At 38.8% G+C, this 21,961-nt stretch overlaps 1 protein-coding gene across 23 annotated transcripts in view; it reads left to right on the top strand.

The window, feature by feature from the left end:
• Nucleotides 1-21,961, top strand: part of DLG1 (discs large MAGUK scaffold protein 1) — a 173,983-nt gene that overhangs the window by 37,711 nt on the left and 114,311 nt on the right. For 2 of the 23 annotated variants that reach the window (XM_069792311.1, XM_069792303.1), the window contains exon 1: nucleotides 11,663-12,137. The exons of the other annotated variants lie outside the window; for them this stretch is intronic. In XM_069792311.1, the coding sequence (XP_069648412.1) occupies nucleotides 11,946-12,137 (192 nt within the window). In that variant the 5' untranslated portion in view covers nucleotides 11,663-11,945. Of the gene's footprint in view, nucleotides 1-11,662; nucleotides 12,138-21,961 lie in introns of those variants that run through there. 23 annotated transcript variants of the gene reach the window in all.

Here is a 21,961-nt window from a genome sequence, read left to right as displayed (position 1 = left end):
AAGAAAATTATAGGACTCTACTGGACATGACTTTTCCAGGTTCAAAGTTGCTCTTGAAAGATATTTTTTGGGTTTGTGGTTTTTTTTTTTTGTTTGTTTTTGTTTTTTTGTTTAAACTTTTACTTGAAATAAGGATAGTATCTCTGAGTTCCTTGATTGCCTCACCTAGCCTCTTTTCAGTAGTGGAAGTGGCATAAAAACTGAAGTGAAAGGAACTGAAGTTTGCTTTGTTGTGACCTGACTGCTTTATTGATGGATCAGATTGTGATGCTGTGGGGAGAGAGCAAGACAAGTGCTCTTCTGCTTCCTAAGTAGTTTAAAGTGCCTGTACTCCTATCAAAAATACCTTCTCTGTTAGCAATCATGTCTCTCACTAACCTATGTACTACCTGAAGTCACCTTCAGATACATACAACCTCTAGTTAATGACTGAAAAGGAATTCTTCCGACAATATAACAATAATGCAAAATTCTTAATTTCTTCTAAACAGTTGGCTCACAGAAACTGAGGAGAGTGTAATGTATGGAAAAACATGTATAGAATGACACAAAAAACTTCATGTAGCCTAGGACTCTGTTTCTGAGTGTGACTGGTAATTCCTCTTAAGAAAAACATGGTAAGTGAAGGACAAGTGCCCACTTCACTTGCTGTCCCACTCCAGCAGGCAGCATCTTAAAGATTTCCTGAGACAGTGATTACACTTGTACATTTTTATTAGACCGTAGTCTACATTTGATTTACTATTTTGTAGTTCCTTTTTGAACATTTCATGTCCTTGGCAATGAGTTCTACAGTAGTTTCTTTCATTTGCTTTAAAACATCTGCTGGGTAATTTAATTGTCTGCCGATGCCCGTGTTGCCTTAAATAGGAATTGCTTTTTATATGCTTTTTCTATGCCATTCATCTTTTTAAAGATTTCATATCATGTTTCCATGCTTAGCTGCTTGCTTTATAAGGTGAAGAGCTTTGTCAGTTCAATCTTCTCAAATGGAAGCCAGTGAGTGTCGTTATCCTTACTGTTATTCTCTGTACTTTTTCAATTTTTGTTGCTACTTTTCTCAGATGGTGATGATCAGAAATGTTTTTCAATAGGCAAGATTTGTGAACACTTCAAAAATTATACAGAGAAGTAATACTTTTCTGGTTTTCTCCAAGTTTCTTTTTTTTTTTTTTGAAAATTGGAACTCTGTTCTTCTGAGCTAATAGCTTTCTTCCACTTGATAGTTTAAAAACTCCTCTATCTTTTTAGTTAAGGTACTATTTTCTAGGTGTTTTAAAGGCAACAGAGGGGAGAGGGAAGGGGAGAATGACCTACTTTTGCTATAACATGCTGTCACATTCAGTCAGGTATTTGGGTCCTAACTGAAATAATTTCAAAGCTGAAGTAGGGCACTCTTTTTTCTGTAGCAAGGTATTGCATCTCGCTAAAACATATTAAGAAGAAATACTCAGTTTTGAAGAGTTGTGCAATTAGTTTGCCAACAGCTGCTTGTGTTTCTTAAGGACTGGTGCATGTGTTGCCCTAGATTCCTGCTGACTGTGGTTTAGAAACATGTTTTGATACGCAGAGGCTCTAGGGTCAATAAGTAGGATTGAATCTAGGATCAATATTTTGATAGTTTGCTTCATAAACTGTGGATACAAATCTAAACCAAAGTTAAGTATGATTTAAGCTGCTGATGTTGCAAATGTTTTAGTAAGCTTAAAAACTATGATTTAATTTTCATATGCTTTAGTAGTTGTTACAAATATTTGTAACCTGTTTCTTAAGATTGCTTTCAGCAGGTTCAGACCTCACTGCCAGTCAAAGTACCTACTGTTTTTGCTATAGTAGGGGTGTTCCTTGTGCCTTCTCTCAAATGATGAAGTTTTGGGGGAGGGGAGAAACAGGATTTGAAAGCATTAGTAACTAAAATACAACCAGGGTAGACTGGAGTAAGCCTGTGGTCAGGGTAGTGGCACTTGGTAATAATAAAGTATGTAAAGCATCACTGTTCAAATTCTTGGCAAAATTTGGCTTTAATTTGACAGTGATTTTTACTGTGAAAATAAGTGTGTTAATTTCTGTTAGCTAGCATTAAGATACTTCAACCTGCTATAAGAAAATGTAATTTGAGATTCCTTTGTGGAGCTCAAGTTTAGTTCAAGTAGCAGTCCCCACACTTCTCACTTAAACTGTTCTGTCATGGTGATTAAGTTGTAACTTGTGTTTCAGTTTTTAACACTGCCCCCCCCCCCTTTTTTTTTCAGCTTGTTAATTACTTATTTCCTCCTTATTTGCAAGCTCTGAGTGTGTTACTGCACTAGCTACCATATTAATGAGCACTGCATAAGAGAATGAATCTGCTAATAACAGCAGAAATACTTGGAAAAATACTTTTTAAGAACTGCAAAGAATTGATACTCACTTTTTAGCAGTATTGGCTCTATCCTAAACTGCTTATAACTTGCACTGTCTCTTACTCAGCTTGCTGTTCCCCATAACTGTTAGATGCTTCTTGGTACAGCTGTTATTCCCAGTACCAGTGCATGGGTTTGTTCTATGTTTGTTGCAGAACTTGGCACATCTCCTTGTTGAGCTTCATGAACTGCCTTCAGCCCCAGTCCTTCAGGTCAGATGTCTCCATTAAGGTCCTGCAATTTCTTGTGTTAGCTGCTTTAGCTAGGGAGTGTCACTTGTCAGTTTCCTTGGGCTGTGCTGTGTGTCATCATGCCAGCAACTAACGAAAATGTTGAGCAATATGGGCCCCAGTATCTGTTCTCGGGGTACTCTGCTTCTTACAGCTGCTAGCCAGGTATCATGCTATCAGTCACCTTTTGAGCCTGGTGGTCCAGCAGATTTTCAACCCTTGTAACAGTCTGTTTGTCCTGCCTGTGAGTCCTTAACTTCTGGATGAGAAAGCTTCAAGAGGCTCTGTCAGAAGCTTTTCAAAGCCTTGGTCTCTGTCTGTTCTGTGCCTTCTTGCAACTCTCCCCTTTACCTTTTAGTTTCCCAGAAAATGGTAGGAGGGTCAGTGGCCTGCAGGCAATAACAGTCTTCCTTATCTGTTCTCAGTTAATAACAAAGTGTAAATCACCAGTATCCTTCCCATCTGGGTTGAGATGGCAATTTTAGTTCTTTCCTGTAAGAGGATTTGCATTTTAAGATGGAGGAAGTGATGGAGTTGCAATGAATTGAAACTATAGGCTAGTAAATTCTTTTATCCATTGGAGTCAAATAGTAGCATTGTGGATCTTTTCCCTTTTAGAGGAAGGAGTCATCTCTGTTTTTGAAATGTTCAAATCTGTTAGAATGACGGAAGAAATATACTATAGGAACTTCCTCTTTAAGTATTGTACCAACTTTGTTGTATGAAAGTCTTTTTGAAAACAGTTGTTTCTTACAGAACCTAGCGACCTCTGTGTACTCAGAAATGTATGGCAGATACTTGAGCATCAATAGAACAGTATTGCTGCCTGGATTCTGTCCTGCTCTCAGTAAACTACTTTATAATTGAGGCATGATCTGTTTTCACTGTTTTAAAGCAGCAGGACTGGAGGACTGAGCTGTGTTTGTGGGATCAACCTTCTCACTGTCTGCAGCGGAGGAAAAAAGAAACAGTTACTAGTATTGTGCAAGGACTTCATCTCCACTGGCTATGAGAGGCTCTTGGCTTTTACTCTGTTGGTGCTACATCAAAGGAGGAGAGCAGAAATGTGTCAAATTGCAGTCTTCATGTTGTGTTAAGGAAGCCTGAATGGCTATTGAAGCTGGAGTAGTATGAGGCTTCACCAGATAAAAGGCATGTATTATTAGTATATTTCCTCTTCCTCATTTTCACTTGTTTTTTACCTGTGTGCCCTTATTTTTCCAGTGGAGGTGCAGATGCTTGATTAATACTTTGAGAGTTACTCAGCAGCAGAGCTACATTGCATGGACCTTTTGAAAGGTATTACGCTACCGAAAACTGAAAGACCGAAAAGGAGGCCTTTCAAAAAGATAGGCTGGGATGACTGAGATTCTGAGCAGTCCTTCAGTAGCTGAAGGATCTTCATAGGTTATTGATTCTGGAATAAACCTTGAAAACATCATCTTTCCTCCCATCACTGCCCCCCCCCCCAATAGTTCCTGCATGATAGTCTGAATCAAGGTAGCCTTCTGTCTCAGCCCAGTAGCTTCTTAAGGAAAATGATGTTTTGGAGGATATGCTTAGCCTAATCATCCTGGGTCCTACAGGGAATAACCCAGAGTGATAAATTAGATCCTTGTTCCAGCCTGGTCTTTACACTGGTGAGAGCAGTCCGAGCTAATCACACCCTGCTGGATTGAATCTTTCCTGCTGAGTATAGCCTTGAAAATATAACCTCTTTTAGCTAATTATCTTTATCACTTGAGTTTAGAGTCTATCCATTTCAAATACAAACTGGGTGGAAGCTTCATTGAGGGTGTGAGGAAGGGATGAGACAAGGGTGTAAAGCTTTTGGGTCTTTCAGAAGGTCTGTTACTTACTGGGCTTTTATAGTTTATCAGTTATCTTTGGGATTCAGTGTCTGTTGTTCACGAGAAATCTTTTTGAGGGTTGGATGGAACTATCTGGGCCTAAATACATATACTTTTTTCTCCTCTGTGGACAGATGGGAGCAACACATCAAAGGCAACTTTAGAATAATCACATACTTTTATTCTAAGAGTGATTTCAGCAATGTTTTTTGAATGCAAATATATCGCAGTTCTTAATTTTAAAGGACTTTTCAGGTCAGACTGGTACTGTGTTTGGCTGGGATGGAGTTAATTTTCTTCACAGCAGCCCATATGGTGCTGTGTTTTAGATTGTGACAAACTGTTGATTAACACACCAATGTTTTAGCTATTGCTGAATAATGCTCACACAGTGTCAAGACCTCCTCTGTTTCTCACTCTACTGCCCTAGCAAGTAGGCTGGGTGTGGGCACGAGGTTATGAGGGGACACACTGACCCAAACTGACCGAAAAGATACTCCACTGACCCAAACTGACCGAAAAGATACTCCACTGACCCAAACTGACCGAAAAGATACTCCACTGACCCAAACTGACCGAAAAGATACTCCACTGACCCAAACTGACCGAAAAGATACTCCACTGACCCAAACTGACCGAAAAGATACTCCACTGACCCAAACTGACCGCAAAGATACTCCACTGACCCAAACTGACCGCAAAGATACTCCACTGACCCAAACTGACCGCAAAGATACTCCACTGACCCAAACTGACCGCAAAGATACTCCACTGACCCAAACTGACCGCAAAGATACTCCACTGACCCAAACTGACCGCAAAGATACTCCACTGACCCAAACTGACCGCAAAGATACTCCATATTTTTTATCATGCTTAGCAATAAAACTGGGGGGAAGTCTTTCCAAAGTAGTTGTTGCTCAGGTTGGCCATCGGTCTGCTGGTGGGAGGTGGTTAGTGATTTGTCTTGCATCACTTGTCTGTGTGGTTGTTTTTTCTCCCCTTCACTTATTTATGTTGACCTATGAGCTTTCTCCCCTTGCTATTGCCTTTCTGATTCTCTCTCTCATCCCTCTGGACAGGAGCAAATGAGTGACTGGGTGGGTGCTTACCTGCCATCCAGGGTCAACTTAGCACAGACTGTTTCTAGACATGTTAAATATGTTTGAAGTAACATAGTACTCTTTGGTTTTTAGAGATTTCCTAGTTAAGGTGTATTCTAATCACAGTACAGTCTATTCAGAATACAGTCACCCTTTTTTTTTTTCCTCACAGAGATGTTACTAATATAATGAAATTAATTTTCTGCAGTGAATTTAACAGAGGAGGTCAGGTAGGCTTCAGTCTATCTGCTGCATTTACATCCTCTTTATTGGATCAAACCTGAAGTTCTGCAAAAGGAACCATTTATTTTCAGTCCTTTACTGGTCTGTTTTGAGGATGTTCTCCCTGTTTTGGTGGTTTCCAGCTAGGAAAAAGTAACACTGGATTTTGGATTTCATGGTAGTCATACTAGCCAATTCTGTAACCTTTCTAACTCTCAGGAACTTCTTGTGCGAACACTAAAGATGTAAAGGCATGTTCCAGTAGTGCTAAAATACTTTCAAAACATCAGAAGAAGGGGAAGAGATTCTACTCTGGGCCTTTTTAATTCCAAAACATGAAATGGCCTCATACTTGCCTTAAAAAGCATGACTTCCTATAACTTTTTGTCAAGGTGTGCTACTATTTTAATATAAGCTACTATATAGCATTTTAATATACTTTTCCCCCATTTGATATTCTTAATATCTTTCTCATTATATAAATTCTGCCTGTTGTTGTTTAGGCAGCCTTACCCCCTCCCCGCTCCGCCTTCCTTTGGTGGGACTTTTTGATATTTATTCCTTTGCCTGCTACTACTTCTAAGAAGCTTGCAGATGATTGATATCCTCAGAGACCTCTATCCCTCCAGTAAATTTGGCTGAAATTAACCTGTACTGTTAGAATTACTAAGAGGCAGGGCGTAAGACAGGTGAATGGTATGATTAAATATCTTTGAAATCATACTTCGAATACGCAGGACCTCTCTCCAGTGGCAATTGTCAGGAAGGTCTTTTTTTTGTGAAGTTTTGCTTCTGAATGCTCTTTTGTCTGTTGTTACTTTGCAGCTTGTATTTTGAAGCCTGATTATTTTTGCATATAGAGGATGTCATAACACAGACACCTCTGGGTTCTTTCTCTTATATGGCATTGTATTTTCCTCCTCTGTTTTGGACTGAAGAGAACTCCAAAAAGCAAGTTGATAAAAAAGCCGATAATGATGGTCACTCAGTTGGGAAGGAAATTATTCTTGTCTGGTTTTTGGCTTGACTTATCAAGGCTTATGAAGGACCTCATCGGAGTGATGTCCCAGATCTGTCTTATACTTAGCAATTTAAGACTTGGAAAAAACTGGGAGAAAAATCACAAACACCCACTGAAAAGTTTCTATTCATAGGACCTGTTCTGGGCTTAAATGCCGTTGCGGGGCAAGTTTTAAAAAATGCAACTATTAATCCAATTCCTCTTTCCAAAGTAACATTTCCCCTTCCTTCTGAAGTGAATGGGGCTGTGGTATTCTTCAAGATTTTGGAAACTTAAGACACAGACAGCTGTATTTACAATATGCTAATTGTCCCAGAAAATATTTTTCTGTTGTTGGTGTCAAAACAACAGAAAGGATTCTCTCAATTTTTGAGAGTTTGGTGATGATTATTTTCAGCACATATGGGTCAGATTGAGTGGGCATGGCAAACTTTATATATTAGAGTATTAAGCTTCTTAAGAAGGGCAGATGCACATCAGTGTTCTGAACTGGAGGTGCAACAGTGGCTGCCGATTTAACTCCTGCAAACATGTTTACCTGCCAAGCTCACAAAAAGGTGCTTCTAAGGTATGGATTCCTGTTAAAGGTACCCTTTAGAAGGGGAATTTTCAGCTCATAGTGTTTTCATTAAATAAACCTGTTTGCCTGAAAGTACTGTGCAAATTATTTTTCTGGCAATTTAGGAGCATGCAGGAACAAGCAGTACATTTTTTTGGCTGCTTTCTCAAAATTGGCTTGGATGATCATCTGATACTTCAGGGAGCAAGAACTGCAAAGCCAAAGAGAGCTTCATGCGCACTGATGGATGCAGTTTGCACCAGACATTGGCTGTCATGAAACTAGTGCTCAAATTTCATTTACCTTATAGAAAATGCTTATAAAATTACTACTCGTTGAGTAAGGAATTGTTACAGCCATTACATTAGAGCTGTTAGTATGAGGTCATCTTAAACCAGTATCCAAGCTTCTTCACAGAGGGTAATTTTGGAATTCTGTGTGTTCTTTCAAGACCATACAGACTAAGTTATGCAGAGCAGAGGTTAAAATGAGTTTATTAGATTTAAATAATTCGCATGCTGAAAAGCATCTTTCTCTTTTTTTCTTTTTTTTTTGATTGGGTTGTATTAAATATCCTGGATTGTATATCAATTCAGGCTTCTGGGGAAGAGGGACCTAAACTAGAGTCCCACCAGCTTGGCAAGTGTCTGCAGTGATACTTGAGGGACATGTTCTCTCTGAAGAAATACAAAGGTTAGTACAGCCTTTTCGCCTTTGGTTTGGCATTCTGAACAGTTGGTACATTTGTCAAGCTAGACCTTCCCTTATTTAATTAAAAGCTCCAGGTCTTGCTGCTCATGAGATTGCTGTTTCCTAACCTGTGTTGTATTGACACAGGTGGAACACATGGATTGATGAAATGGGTTCTATGTGTGTTCAATCAAAAGTAGTTGGCAAGAGCTGAACAGAAGCATTAAGTTTCTGAAAGTGGTGTAGTGTGTTTTTTTTGATGCTGCATAACTCTTGCTTCTCTCTATCTGATATTCACACTGCTCAGGGAGACTTGGAAGTAGGAGCTTTCTTATTTTATGATAATAACAAAATTAGTCTTGCTCACAAATTAAAGATCTTAATGATGTTGCTATTCTTATTGTGCACATGGGAGCCATGCATAAAGATGGGTTATTGCCAAGTAAACATTCAAACAAAACATGAAATAAAGGCAATTCATCTTACGTTATCTTTTCATAAGGATGAAACCAGTTGCTTTTACTGGTAATGCTTCTGAGTAAACATGGATTTTTAAAAGTTTATAATTGGTTTCTTTAGATAGTTCTACTTAAAACTGTCATTTTAACATTTGTATAAGGTCAGGTGGAAGCATCCTGTGCAGGAATAAAATTTAGGTTTTTGTTTTTCTATATTCTGTGAATGCCGATATATTCTTGACTGTCTATGTGGCAGCATTGAATGAAGTCCTGGCACTGTACGTACCTTGCAATCTCCCAGTTTAAAAAATTGTTGCTTTGTATAATCAGCATGGAAACTGTGGTCTCTGACTGTAGGAGCTCAAGCTTGTATGTGAGAACACAAAATACAGACTGATAAATTGGGAGGGACTATTGACAGTTAAGAGGAATATGGCATTAACTCCTTATCAACAGCTTCATCACTGCGTTAACAAATTGGTTTTTGTGTTTTGAAATGTTAATTCAACCTTCAAGCTGAATCAGAGCAATAGTGAAATAAGTGGGGATATGTTTCTTTAGAGCTCAAAAGTAGATTTCCAAATATCCTCTGTTTCATATGTTTCTCTATGTGATAACATCCTATACGTTCATATTTCAGAAAGCTTTATGTTCACACCTGTGTATTTAAAAAGCCTTTGAGTACAAATAATTGTTTTGAACAAGTGAAACCTTTGTTACAGTTAAATCTCTGGATTTAGTCAGCAAAATATGTAAGAATATATTTTAATTTTATAAGCTTAAATATTGTATTTTAAAGCATGTTGGCAGCGAGATGTGTAAAAAGTTTCATCTTTATGCAAAGACCAAGACGGTTTTGCAGTGTAATGAATTTATTTGTTTACAGCTGCAAATGTATGGCTGAAAGATTCAGATGTTTTATGTAGTCTTCATCAACAATGTAGATGCAATTGCCTGAAGTTACTTAAGCTTTCTCTTCTTTATTGTGTCTTACTGATGGAATCCTTTGTAGATGTGTAGACTATATCTTCCTCTTACTGATTCTTCTATGCCCATGGCACATTAGAGCTTATATTTTCTGCATCGCAAAAAGCTATTTCTGCAACATTCAAGAACTGCTTTTGGCTCTTTGACTTTATTTGTTGTCATGAAATTGGCATGCATTTGACTGTGTATTATTTTAGTGAGATATTATGTTATTACAATGTGATTAGAGGTATGGAAATAAGATGGATTGTTGATCTGTGGTGCATAGAAAAGGTTGTTTTGTGGGATACAAACATTCTTGTGTTTGGCAAGAGACAGTACTCTGATTATTTTCTTTCCCCTTGTGCATATTTTCCTTTTTGGTGTATGGTGTTTGAGTATGTTCGGTTGTGCTTTGCCCTATTTCTTCAGACAAGACACTGTTCTGTGACCCCCAGCCAGGTGAAGGAAAATAAAGGGGTTTTTAGGTTCTTCCATCATTCTGTTATACTTGGGGCTACCCTTGCATTTGAATGTTCTTGCAAGAAAAACTTAACCTAACTTAGCTAAACAAAGAAGGTGTATTCTTTTGTTATTGATGATGATGTTTTTTATAGTCTTTGTTTCTTTTTTCCATGATGATTAACCAGAGAGTTGGAGATTTTTCTTTGGTCCTGCCCCTATTGCTGTACTTGCATGCAGAAGTTGACATACTGTGGGAGATGATGTCTAAGGCCATTTGGTAAAAAAATTGTAGGTCATGGCACATGGTGGAAAGGAAACTATGCTTGTTAGTATGGAAATGCTGTCATCTGTAGACCTTGGATATTCTACCAAAAAAGAGGTCCTCATGTAAATGAAGTTTATTTTGAGGTTTACTCTGGGCTGTTACACACTCTTCTCCAGACATCTTGCCTTAGTTTTGGTTTCATCAGTCTGCACATTTGTATAAAAGATGACTGTCTCAGTATAATTCATGAAGTTACTTGTTTCTGAGCTGTAAGTGTGCATGCCAATTTTACACTACATTAAACTTTCTACCTCAATGGGTGCTTGTCAGGTAAACCAAATGAAGTAAAAGGGAGATGACAGAAGGCTGCTACAGGTGTAAACTTAGGTGAACAGTCATGTCCTAAAGAGGGGGATCTAGCAATACTTCTCTGGACGTCTTAAATGCTTTTTTTTACAATAGTGTTCAGTACAATTAAAAATAGATGTGATGTCTAACATCATTTCATTGACGCTTTTGTTAGCTTATTGTACAAGAGCAGAGGAATCACAGAGGATGTGTGTTTGATCAAATTCTGTGATGCAGTTTGTTAAAATGTATAAATACATTTATACATGCCTGCAGGGACACCTGTACTTTTAAAAAAGGAAATAAAGTTTGAACACTTATAGGGCTTGATTAAAAAAAAAACCCCAGAAGAACACCGAACAAACCATTTTAAAAAGAATTTTGTGTCTTGGACTTGTTGGCACACAACAAAGAACAACAAATCTTAAGGAGATCATGACTGTATTTATTTCAGTTCCAAGGAAAAAAAGGCTTTTTTCTTCAAACCGTTTTGTTTAAGTGCTCATATGTACAGTTGTTTGAAACGCTTTGTTGAGAGCTCCTCATAACCAAATTGATGCGTAGTGCAGATTATTCATGATTTCCTAGAGGTAATGGGGGTAAAAATAGCAGCTTCCGATTTCATTGTGTTGGAGAATATTCGTGATTTCTGTAGCTGTTCCTTTATTGCTTTTGGTAGGCCATTAGGAGTTTTACTCAGCAGTTAAAGAACATTTTTTTAACGTGCCAAATAACCTTGAATTTTTAATGTTTGAAAATGAGGATTAAATATCCCATAGCCATTCATTTTGTGGTCTGCTGACACTTCCTTGAAAAACCTAGTGTAAACTGCAGATCAGCAAATTCCCTGCTGTTAAGCTTACAACTTCCCTGGTTTTATAATTATGCACAGCTGATTTTAAAGTGGGTTTTCACATGCTCATTGGTGCAGTGCGAAAGCACCTTGCAGGAAGTGTTGGGTTTATCTCTATCGGGCCGTGTAACGAGTCCCTTGCTGCAACATCTTGCCCCTCCCCTCGGCAACCAGCATACACTGAGCATAGTGGCTCTGCTAGAGTTGCTTCTGTTTTCATGGAGGAGATAGCAGACCTTGCACTGCAGCAGGTGGAGCTGCCTTGGTGGATCTAACCCTGGGTTCTGGCTGAGAGGATCCGAGTATTACTTTGGGCTGTGAGACAGTTGTCACTTCAAGCTGATGCTAGCATAATTAAATATAAAGCTGACTCGAAAATTTAAAAAATGGACACAGGATTTTTTCTTTGCCTTTTTTTTAAGGTCTGGTTTCTAACGTGAAGCAAAATTTTTCCTGAAGGATTCAACCTATTTATATAAAGGCTTATTTTTGAACACTATGGACCTAGATTAAATGTCAAAGACAGGCAGCAAGCAGCGCTTACAGAGGCATTTTTCTGGAATCTCAGTCACGGATCGATTGAAGTGCACAGGGTCTGAAAAAATGTCTCCTAGCATAAAAAACTTGGATTGTTTTTCTCCGATGCTATGCCACTGTAAAGTAGCATGTACCAACAACACAATATCTTTAATGTTTGGATGTAAGGTGGGTCTATAAAAGGACTTTCCTGGAAATGTAAGCTGCATTTAATGAATGATTGCCATTATGTCTAATGTAACTGTACCTTAAATTTCTGATTAAATAGTGTGTATTTTGTTCCATGCCTTACTCGACTATCGGAGCTCTTGGTGATTGTGACAGAAGTAATGAATTATCATGCCTACTGTTTAAAGATCCCTTTGAACAACATTTTGAGTTTACTGAATGCCGCATGTAAAATGTCGTCATTCTCCATTAATCAGCATTAATCATCATGTAATCAGTTTATTGCACTTGGCTTTCATTTTCTTCAGCTGTAGAGAATTAAATACACAGGAGACTTGCACTGAGATGCAGGGCTGGAAATGCCTCCTGACATCATATTGATGGAAGCAATTGTTAGTGGCAGGTTTGGGTTTAACAGTGCCCTCGGGCATTTAGTCATTTTAGGACTACATCAACTGTTTAGGTTACAGAGTAATAAAACATATATAATTTGGTAATACTCAGAATAGTAAACAGAATATATTCAGTGTCTTGTCAGAATTGCTTTTTTTTTTTTCAGTAAAATTAACACACATTGTGAAGGATATGATGAGAAGGCTAAGTACTGGAAAGCCCCTTTAAAATTAAGGGGCTATGTGTGTGAAGTTACTTTTGAGACAGAGATTAGGAAATCTTTATCTCCAAAACTTATTCTGCATATTTGGTGTTTCCAAGTCAGCGTTCGTTATTTTTAACAAAAAGTAATTGAGCTAGATTTTATTTTATAAATTGGGAACAGGTGTGTGTGTGTGTGTACGCACATGTACATACATATATGCATGTGTGATGCTTTTTTAGATAGAGAGATATCACAAAATGTTGATGATGAATAAACGTCCCCTAGGTTGGGAGGGAGGAGTCTAAATTTTTATGGATCTCTTGAGAGTGTGAATGATTTATTATGAAACTTGAATGCTTTATTTCCAGGAGGGAAGAATTTGGCTTGTTTTGAGTCTACTTACGTTTTGTGTGTCCGAAGCGCTTTTCAGTTGAAGATACGCATGTATTCACTGGTGCAATTTGGAAACTATTCGCTCTAAAATTAACACTTCTTTCCTTCTTTTAGTGGAACCGCACACCCCTTTTTTATTGATGAGGTAGCCTCATGTTTAAATAACAAACGTGGGAAGGAAGCCATGGAATGAAAATAGGATCTTGATTTTAGTTTTGCCGGTCGAACTGCAGAGGAGAGACGCTGTTCCCTTTAAGGCCGAACTAAAAATATCCAGCCAACATCCAGAATCCACTTTAGGCGTTTTGCGTCGGGTCTGAGCGATGGCGGCATGTTCTACCGTACTCGCCCCTCAGCGGCTCCTTTCCTCTGTCCGAGTGCATTACGGACCGCTTACCTTGCTCCAGCGAACCCGGCGCAGCCCGGCCCCCGGGGGGGAGCCTGCCCCGCGGAGGGGGCCGCGGCGGGGGGCAGCGCCCGCCACCGGCCGGGGGGAGCCCGGCCGCCGGTACCGGGCTCGCAGGCGGGGCGGGCGGAGGGACGAGCACGGTCGGCAGAATTCTGTATGATGATCTTCATGAATGCCGTTTGGCTGCGCGCTACTAAGAGGCGTATCTTGCAGACCGGTAGTTTCTTGGGCGCAGTTGGTTGAGCAGTGCTGTGTTTTAAAATATCCTAGACTGTTTATGCACAGGCTTTAATTATCTTCGAATAAACATGTATTGCTGTTAATACAGAGTGGGTGCTCTGTACTATCTGCATCCCAATTGAACTGAAGGATTTAGGTTGAAATAATTGTGACCTGCTGGTAGCACAGAGATTTTTGCACTAGGCGCTTGTTCATTTTTGAAGAAAAGTTGCAGGCCTGTATTGCACTAAAAATAACAGATTCTTGTCCTTTGAGAAGATAGCCTTTGAATACTGAAAGAGTTAATATTTAAATGACAGTGGAAACAGTAATATAGGATTACCTGTTCAGTCCTTTACATAAAGAAACAGTTCATTATCTCACACAAGTAATCCTATGAAACACCGTGTTTTTCCATTTTCCTTTACTGTTTTTTGACCGCATATAAAAAGAACATTCACGGTCTGACTGTTCCTTCTTGGGTCTCTTTTCCTTGGCATTTTGGAACAGGTGAACTTCACTACGAATATTTCTGGTGTTTTTTAAGTGTATATACGGATCTTAAATTGTTGTATCATTTCTGGATATCCATGACACGAAGCATTACATAAATACTTACATTTAACACTAGCTGTGCATTTTGACATATGATGGAACATTGTGACCTAAATAAACATGTTATAAGCAGTTTTATTCAAGATACAATGTCAAACTGAAATTGTCCAAGGGGGGCGAAATGCCATATGTTTTTGTCTTAGCTGTTGTTACTAAAAGAAAACTTAGTGCTTTTATTTGAGAGTGAAGCAGTTAGTTACTCAAAGTACCGAACTTGTGTTTAAAAAAACAAACCCAAAGATCAAAAAACCTGTTCTAATACTTCAAGTCATTTGGTTTATCGTATGTGAGGCCTAAATTGAAACTAATACTGAATGTCCTATTCCATGATCAGTGAAGAAGTTCTGAAAATACACAAACATATATTCTCTATCCTGTTACTGAAGTTTCTTTTCTTATCCACAGGCTTTCAGCTTTTCCATGTGAATTGCTGTTCACCTCCAAAGAGGCTTCATTTGGCTTTCATAATCTTCCCGGGTTTTACAAATGAAGGGTTTTCAAGTTAACTTCAGTTCTGCAGTAGTGGAGTATGCCTTTTGTTCTGTGTCATTTTCCTCTGTGAGGCAGGCACTATCATTTTCCTGAGCACTAGTTTCTGGTTTAGCACTTCCACTAGACTACAGGGAAGACTTGTACAAAATGCATTAACATCTTAATATACTATTCATTTTGGATTAGTTTTGTTTTAACAAGATTATGCAAAATTTAGCTGTATTGTATTTTCTGTTGTTAGAGCTGTTGGAGCTTATTTTCTGCTGAATGGTATCTGCGCATCAGAATTGTGAAGGTTGTTTTCTGGGGAGATGTGAGGAGAACCCGTGGGTATTTAGATTTTTTTTTTTCTACTCATCTGCTTTGGACATATTGTATCCTAGTCCTTTTATGCAGAAGTGGATATGTAGAATGTCAAACAGTGTTTCCCAACAACTTCAGTTGCTGGAATGATCTTTTGAAGGGTCCTTTCAGGTTTAGTTTAACTTCTAAAGTGGAGCAATGACTGAACAAGGACAAGTATTTAAACTTGGGGAGTCTGCTGCAAATGGTCTAAAGCCACTTTGTTTCATCATGCTGCCTGTTCACACTGCATCAGAGAGGGTCTGACCCTGTGAGCTTCTACATAATTATTTGGTTCAAATGATTAGACTTACTTATTAAAGTCCTCACTTATTCTTAATCTTTTTCAAAACATGGGTTGGACTTTCACAGTGAAAATTAAAACTTACTGAGAGACAGACTGTGTAAGTCAGGCTGCATGTTTTCCTGGGTTTTGTTAGTAGTTTTTTTTGCTTGAAGTGTGTGGTAACTTGGGAGTCCTATTGCTGTGTGAGTGGGGAGGGTTAAAATCTGGAGGAAAAGGGAAGTGAGTATAAGAAGGTCAACTTACAAACTTTTAAATTGTTTTTTTAAGCACCCTTGAAATCTTATATTAAAGCTGTTTTAGCACTGATTTTTCTTCTTTGTAGAGAAAATAATTACTGTGCTTTCAAATTTCTTTTCACATGAGACAGTGGATTGATGTGTATTTCTAATATGAATTGGATTTTGATATACATCCCATTTTGAAGAGAACTGTAGTTACTGCTGCCTTGCATTTTGTCATTAAATTATATGGTAGTTAAGGACGACCTTGTGTAATTAATTTTCTGTCCATGAACATGGCATTCGGTATGGCTTGAATCTCTGGAATAATAGCATTGCATGCTGTTGTGGATATGGGTCACCAGTTTAGGGCATGGGATTGTTTAAGTGTTCTTTAAATAATTTAATTGCTGTTTCAGTAAGAGCTCTCATTAGAGGATCTTTAAAAAAATATATAAAACCACAACTTAATTATCTCTAGGGGGTAGATTATGTATGAATCTGTTTGAAATACCTTCTTTTTTAAAATATAAACAGACTAAAGGGAACCTTTATTAGAATTAGTTTCCTAAAGCTTTTCTGTGCTTTTTCTGTGAACAGATGATCTGTATTCTGAAAAACAATGCTATAAAATGTCCACAAAATCCTTTTTTGTCCTGCACATTGTTGCAGATACTTTGTCCATTCTTATTTTTGTCTAACTCTGCTAGGCCTGGGAATTGAAGCAGGGAGGCTTGTGGGCCTGAATAATTTATACGATGAAAGATTTCACGGTGGTGAATTTTCCCAATCTTCTCGTCTCATGTAAACTAGCACTGGTTTATTGAAGCAAATGGATTTTTCAGTAGTTTACACCAGTAAATCATTTAGTCCATAGTGTTTGGTGACAGCTCAAAACTCACTGAAGGTAGACTCTAACCTGAAGAAATCTTGTTAACTATGTTGTATCAGAAGAGAAATGGTTTTAATTAATTTTGATACACCTGTATATCTGCAACTGAATCCTTTGGGGCAGTATCTTTGTCAGAAGTATGTGTTAAATGTTTAGCACTTGGTTGCTTTGGACTTTAAATTATGGTTCTAAATTATACAGCTATCCATAAAGCTTCTTAAAAAATAGTTAAATTGCTTGGCCACTTCCTAATGGAGTGCTGGGAAACTTTTGAGATGTGCAGCTGAGGCAGTCTGTCTGCAAGTTCAGAGCTGCTTTGCCACACCTGCCTTTTTTTCTTTCCTTTGATCTTGGCTGGCTCTTCTAAACTAGGGTCTCCTTGGAGCCTGGATTTGGGTGCGGGATTGGATTCTCTTGGTTGTAAGCACAGAAATGGTCTTCTGCTAGCCACTATGAGATGGGTTGGTCCTAGTATCTACCTGCTTTTCTCCCTATTATGTCAGCACTGCTGCATGTTTCATCTTGTTGTGAGCCACTTTAGGGAATAAAAGAAAATCTAATATTACTGGAAGAGGGAACAAATATTCTGCTGGATTAGCTTGCTTACCATCTGAAGTCAGATGTGTACTAGCAAAAAGGGGCAGGGAGACGTAGTTGTACAGCTCGACCAAGAGGGATTGAATGGGTCCTGCTCCTTTGGGCTGTAGCTGCTCTTTGAGTGAGCTAGGCTGTAATGTGAAACGGTACCTTCAGACCCCTATGGAGGGTAACTTCCATGGCATTTTGCTTCATATGTAGCAGCAGAATTAACTTGGCATGACTGAAACAGTTGACTGAATTCTTGTTCAAGGGATGGCAGCTCCTGGGAAAGAAAAAGAATGGGCAATTCTGAATGGTGGCTGTTTGACCATGCCAGATCACGTGAATGTGGTACCTCAGTCAAGAGGCATAGTATTTCAGAGGTGATGCTCTATAGTAAACTAGTACAAAATGCTTCCACTTCTATGGAGAATTAGCTGTTATAAGACACAGTAATTTGCTTTATTTGAACTACTTTGCTCAAAAGTAATTTCTGCAAAGGGCAAGGGTAGTGTGGTACCTTTCAGAACAAGAAGTACTATGGATATTATGTTTTCATGTGCTTTGTGTCCTCGTCTTTGTACTTTGAAACATTACCCTGTAAGTATTTCAGTTAGTGTATTTTAGACAAGAATTCTGTTTTTTGTTTTTAATAGTTTCAAGTTGGGAAATATTTTACAAATGATAGTAAAGTTGATGTTGAATATTGCATCAAAATCCAATTAGCAGTTCACATCTAAGATGTTTTTTTTGAGAAGCTTATAGCCCTTGTCAGTGCCTCGTATGGGAGAGAATCCTTTACCCACAACATTGTTTCATTTTTAATCTAAATAATGACATACTGATCTATTAAAACTTCATATGTGCTTGTCATGACCCAGACTGGACAGACCAGGGAGTCCTGTTTAATTCGAAATTCCCTCGGGCTAAATTAAGGTGAAACGACACCAAATGGTCAGTTAAAGATTTTATTTGTGACAGAAGCAAACTGAACTGGGGAGGTGTGGTAGTAGGTGGCAGGGTTTCTCACAACAGGGATTGGCATAAGACTACTTCTGTAAACCATGTAACCCAGAGTAAGCATTCGGGGAATAAGGAGAACCCTCCCGTCGAGTCACGAGGTTCAGAGCAGACCCCCTTGCTTTCCAGACTTCTCCTCAGAGAAGGGTCTAGGGGCAGCTGGATCTACTCTTAGTCTCAGACTTGGTCAACAGTTTGTATCTTGAAACAGATGAGGTGTAGGGATTGTGGAAAAGGAAAGAGAGAAGAAGAGAGAGAGAAAAAGGAAGAGAGAAAGATTTCAGCAGTCCTGGGTCCAGCCGAGGGGTCCAGTTGCGGTGGGCTTGTGCAACCGGGGCTTCAGTTGGTGTCCTTTTATCATCCTTGCTCCTCCTTCGGGCAGGCACCCGAACTGGTCAGGTTAATGAGCAGTTTGTGAGCCTTTGGGCATGGGGGTCGTTTGTGGAGTAACTTCTCCTTCCCTGCAGACATGGTTATTGTTTGATCTTTGTATCAGAACAGCTTATCAGAAGAGGGACCTGCGCACCCTCCAGCATGCCCTCCCCCTCCTGTTGCTGGTGTCTGAGCTGATGGGCTTTTCACCTTGGCTCCTTGCTGTGCAGGCTTTGTCTTCAAGCAGAACTTGCCCCACCACAATGTTTGAGACATTAACTCTTTCAGTCTCTCATAGTGCTATGTTGTTATAAGCACTGATACATAGTATAATGTAAACATATGTTTCTTAGTGAAATCTAGCGCCTGTTTACACTCAGGCATGTCCACATACCTGTTTCTAATAAGTGTGTCTGGTTTCAGGGAAAAAAAATAATCAAGGTAATTCTGTGCTTTGCCTAAAGGTATTGACTGTTCTGTAAGGAAGTTAATTTTGATTGACCTGTGACTATTAATTTTTTTTTTCTCCCCTTAATAAAACTGGAATGATCCACTTCTAGCTTTCCACAGGGTCTTGTCTGACATGATCTGGGAACTTAATCCACTTTTAGGTCCCATTTTCCTGATATCCCATTGACATTTCGTAGTCAAATCGAAGCTTGAGATCTGGCAGGGACATTTTGGATCACAAGTCCAGCCAAATACTGCCTTCACCAGCAGAGCAGGCTCCTTTAAGCTAGCAGTATTCCTACTTTCTCTGATGTTGCAAGACATTTGGTGTACTACTTGAAGCTCTAATGTTTATTTTTCTAATTTCCACTGTGATTTTATTTATGCTCTGATAATGTTCACTTGTATTTTTGGACAACACTGTTCTTTAAATGAAAATTCTTTCCTGTTTCTGATGTTTAACATGGCTGCTCTAGAGACTTAATGTCAACTCCTTTCAGGGTTTTGTTTTGATAAGTTAAAAACAAGTCAATTTCAGAAAATAGATGAATGGCAGGAGTCTGAGGCTGAGCAATCTAGCATCTCACTGCTGCAGGGAAAGGAAAGAAAAACAACTTTTATCTTCTGCTAGTAGTGACCTATTAAGTTGGCTTGGTCATTTCATGAAACCCCTCTGCTAAGGATTTGAAAAAATTAGGGCTTTTTGAGTAACCATTGTAATTTTTCCACAATTATCAGCATTCACCATCTCTCCTTTGCCATTCGGTTAAGGAGAAGGTATAGAAGTGTTTGGAGGTTGGTTGTTGTAATAATGGAAGTCTTAATGCTCTTGCTTTCCTCTTTGGAATTTTTTCTTCTGCCTTGTGCTTCTTTGCTAATCATTGGTATTTTTAGAGAAAATACACTTGTATTGCTTCTACTTTTGTAATTTCTATTACTTCAAAAGCATGATTTCTCTCATGTAGTAGAACTTGATCCTGTATGGTCTCAACAAAGAAGGGTTGAATTGAGTGGATAAAGATTTTTTTTTTTTTTTTATTTTATTTTTTAAGTACAAAAATAAATCAGGGTTATAACTTCAAAGATCTCTGTCCGACATTTCATCAGTTACTGGCTAAAAGAAACTGTGCATCTTCAGTGTCCGCCTGTATGTGTGTGGTTGGATGTGGGTTTGTTGCTGTTTTGGAGTTTGGAGGCAGGGGTGGGGATGGTGTGTTGTAGGGCAGGCTGTGACTGGGTAAAGTGCAATGGGTGATGGAAGTGTAAAGCTGCAAGTTGTTGCTTCTAAGTTAGTAAGGGAACTTAGCTTGTCTCCCGAGGAATCTTGGTGTTGGCAGAACAACTTGGCACAGGGAAGAGAAGAGCAAATAAATCCTTCCTCTTTCAGCACAAGTCAGTTATGTGAATTCAGTTGCCCCATTGAACCACTTCTTTACTGGCAAAACTCTGCTGTATTGCTATACAGTGAGTCTGCAGAAGACAGAGTAGACTGATGTATAGCTCACTTCCAAAAGAGAGAGATCCTGTCCTTATTTCCTCCCCTCTTTTGCACTGCCTCTAGTGTTCCTTGAGGCCCTGCCTGAATTGGGGTCAGTAATCCAGTACAAGTCTAACCCTGCAAAGGAGGAGAAAAAAGTGGTCAATTTTCTACTGATGTGAGTATCAGAACCAAAGGAAGGAAGGGGATATGGAGCCTTCCCCAGCATTTGGGAGACAGGGAAGAGTAAGATATTCCTGTTGTTAGATGTTAAGCTGTCCTATTTGACCATGCTTAGAGACTGTTTTTTGCTGGATAGACAAAAAATTAAGTCTTCCTGTAAGACAAGCACACGAGTTGGGTGGGCAGGAAACGAATGGGTTAAGCATTACAAGAGCTGTTAACTGATGGATTATTTCAAGCAGTTTCTTTGTAGTTTATCCTGTAGACTTTATAACTTTGTAATATTGCAGGACTCTTCTGTGAAGGGCATGGATTTTTGTGGTAGCCTGAAATCATACTTGCATGTAACTGTTAGTGTATGACAACCAACCCTTTTATCAGGTACTGCCTTGGTGTAGTGTTCACGTGCTTATAGACAAATGGGTTACTTGCAGCGATCTACTGGATTACTATGTATAAATGACTTGCCAAGAAGACGACTACTTTTGACTTAAGCTGTAGTATGTAGATCTTAGAATTCTGTTAAAAAAAATACCTAAGGAAATGTCTTCTATTTAAATATACTTCACTAACAAGAATAGTTTTTTCCAGGTTTAAAACAATTACATGTTTAGAAGGTTTTTCTGTGCCTTTAATGACATGACAAGCTTTCCCTGTAAACTAGTAACAACTATGTATGTACTCCAGAGTATAGTAGTAGTGTGTGAAAGTGAATAGGGTTCCAAAATGTTGGGATGCATCTTATGGACACAGTAAACCCTGCTGGAAAAAAGTTACATGACTTCAGCTTTAGTTTTAACTAGCAATAAAATGCATGGAATACCTAAAGTGCCTCAGAATTGGTTGAGACTACAAAGGTGAAACTGGAGTGAAGCTTATATTTAAGTATGTTTGTAATGTAAGCCCATGTTAGCTCTGGGGTTTGGAGGTGCTGGATGAGCAGTTAACTCTGCAGTCCAGAGAACAGGTGGATATTATGTATGCTCCCGATTTCTTTAATACCTTCTAGTAGGGATCTGCAAGCATGGATACAGCACAATCTTGCTAGAACACATCCCTGCTGGCTAAGTAATAGGTTCTGTTTTTTTTAAACTGAGTGCAAATTAATAATACAGAGACTGAATAATGTCTTGTGTTCCTGTTTGAAGTCTTGCTTGCTGGGGAAGCTTAATCTGTTTAGTAGCAAAACCACATTTTCTTGTTTCATAATGAGTTAGCAGTAGTGAATTGCTGTATTGACACCCCAGTATATAAGCTG

This window comes from Haliaeetus albicilla, chromosome 9 (assembly GCF_947461875.1).
Source record: "Haliaeetus albicilla chromosome 9, bHalAlb1.1, whole genome shotgun sequence".
In the NCBI taxonomy this organism is placed as follows: domain Eukaryota; kingdom Metazoa; phylum Chordata; class Aves; order Accipitriformes; family Accipitridae; genus Haliaeetus; species Haliaeetus albicilla.
Note: the sequence above shows the minus strand (reverse complement) of the source record. Positions and strands in the feature narration are given on the sequence as shown.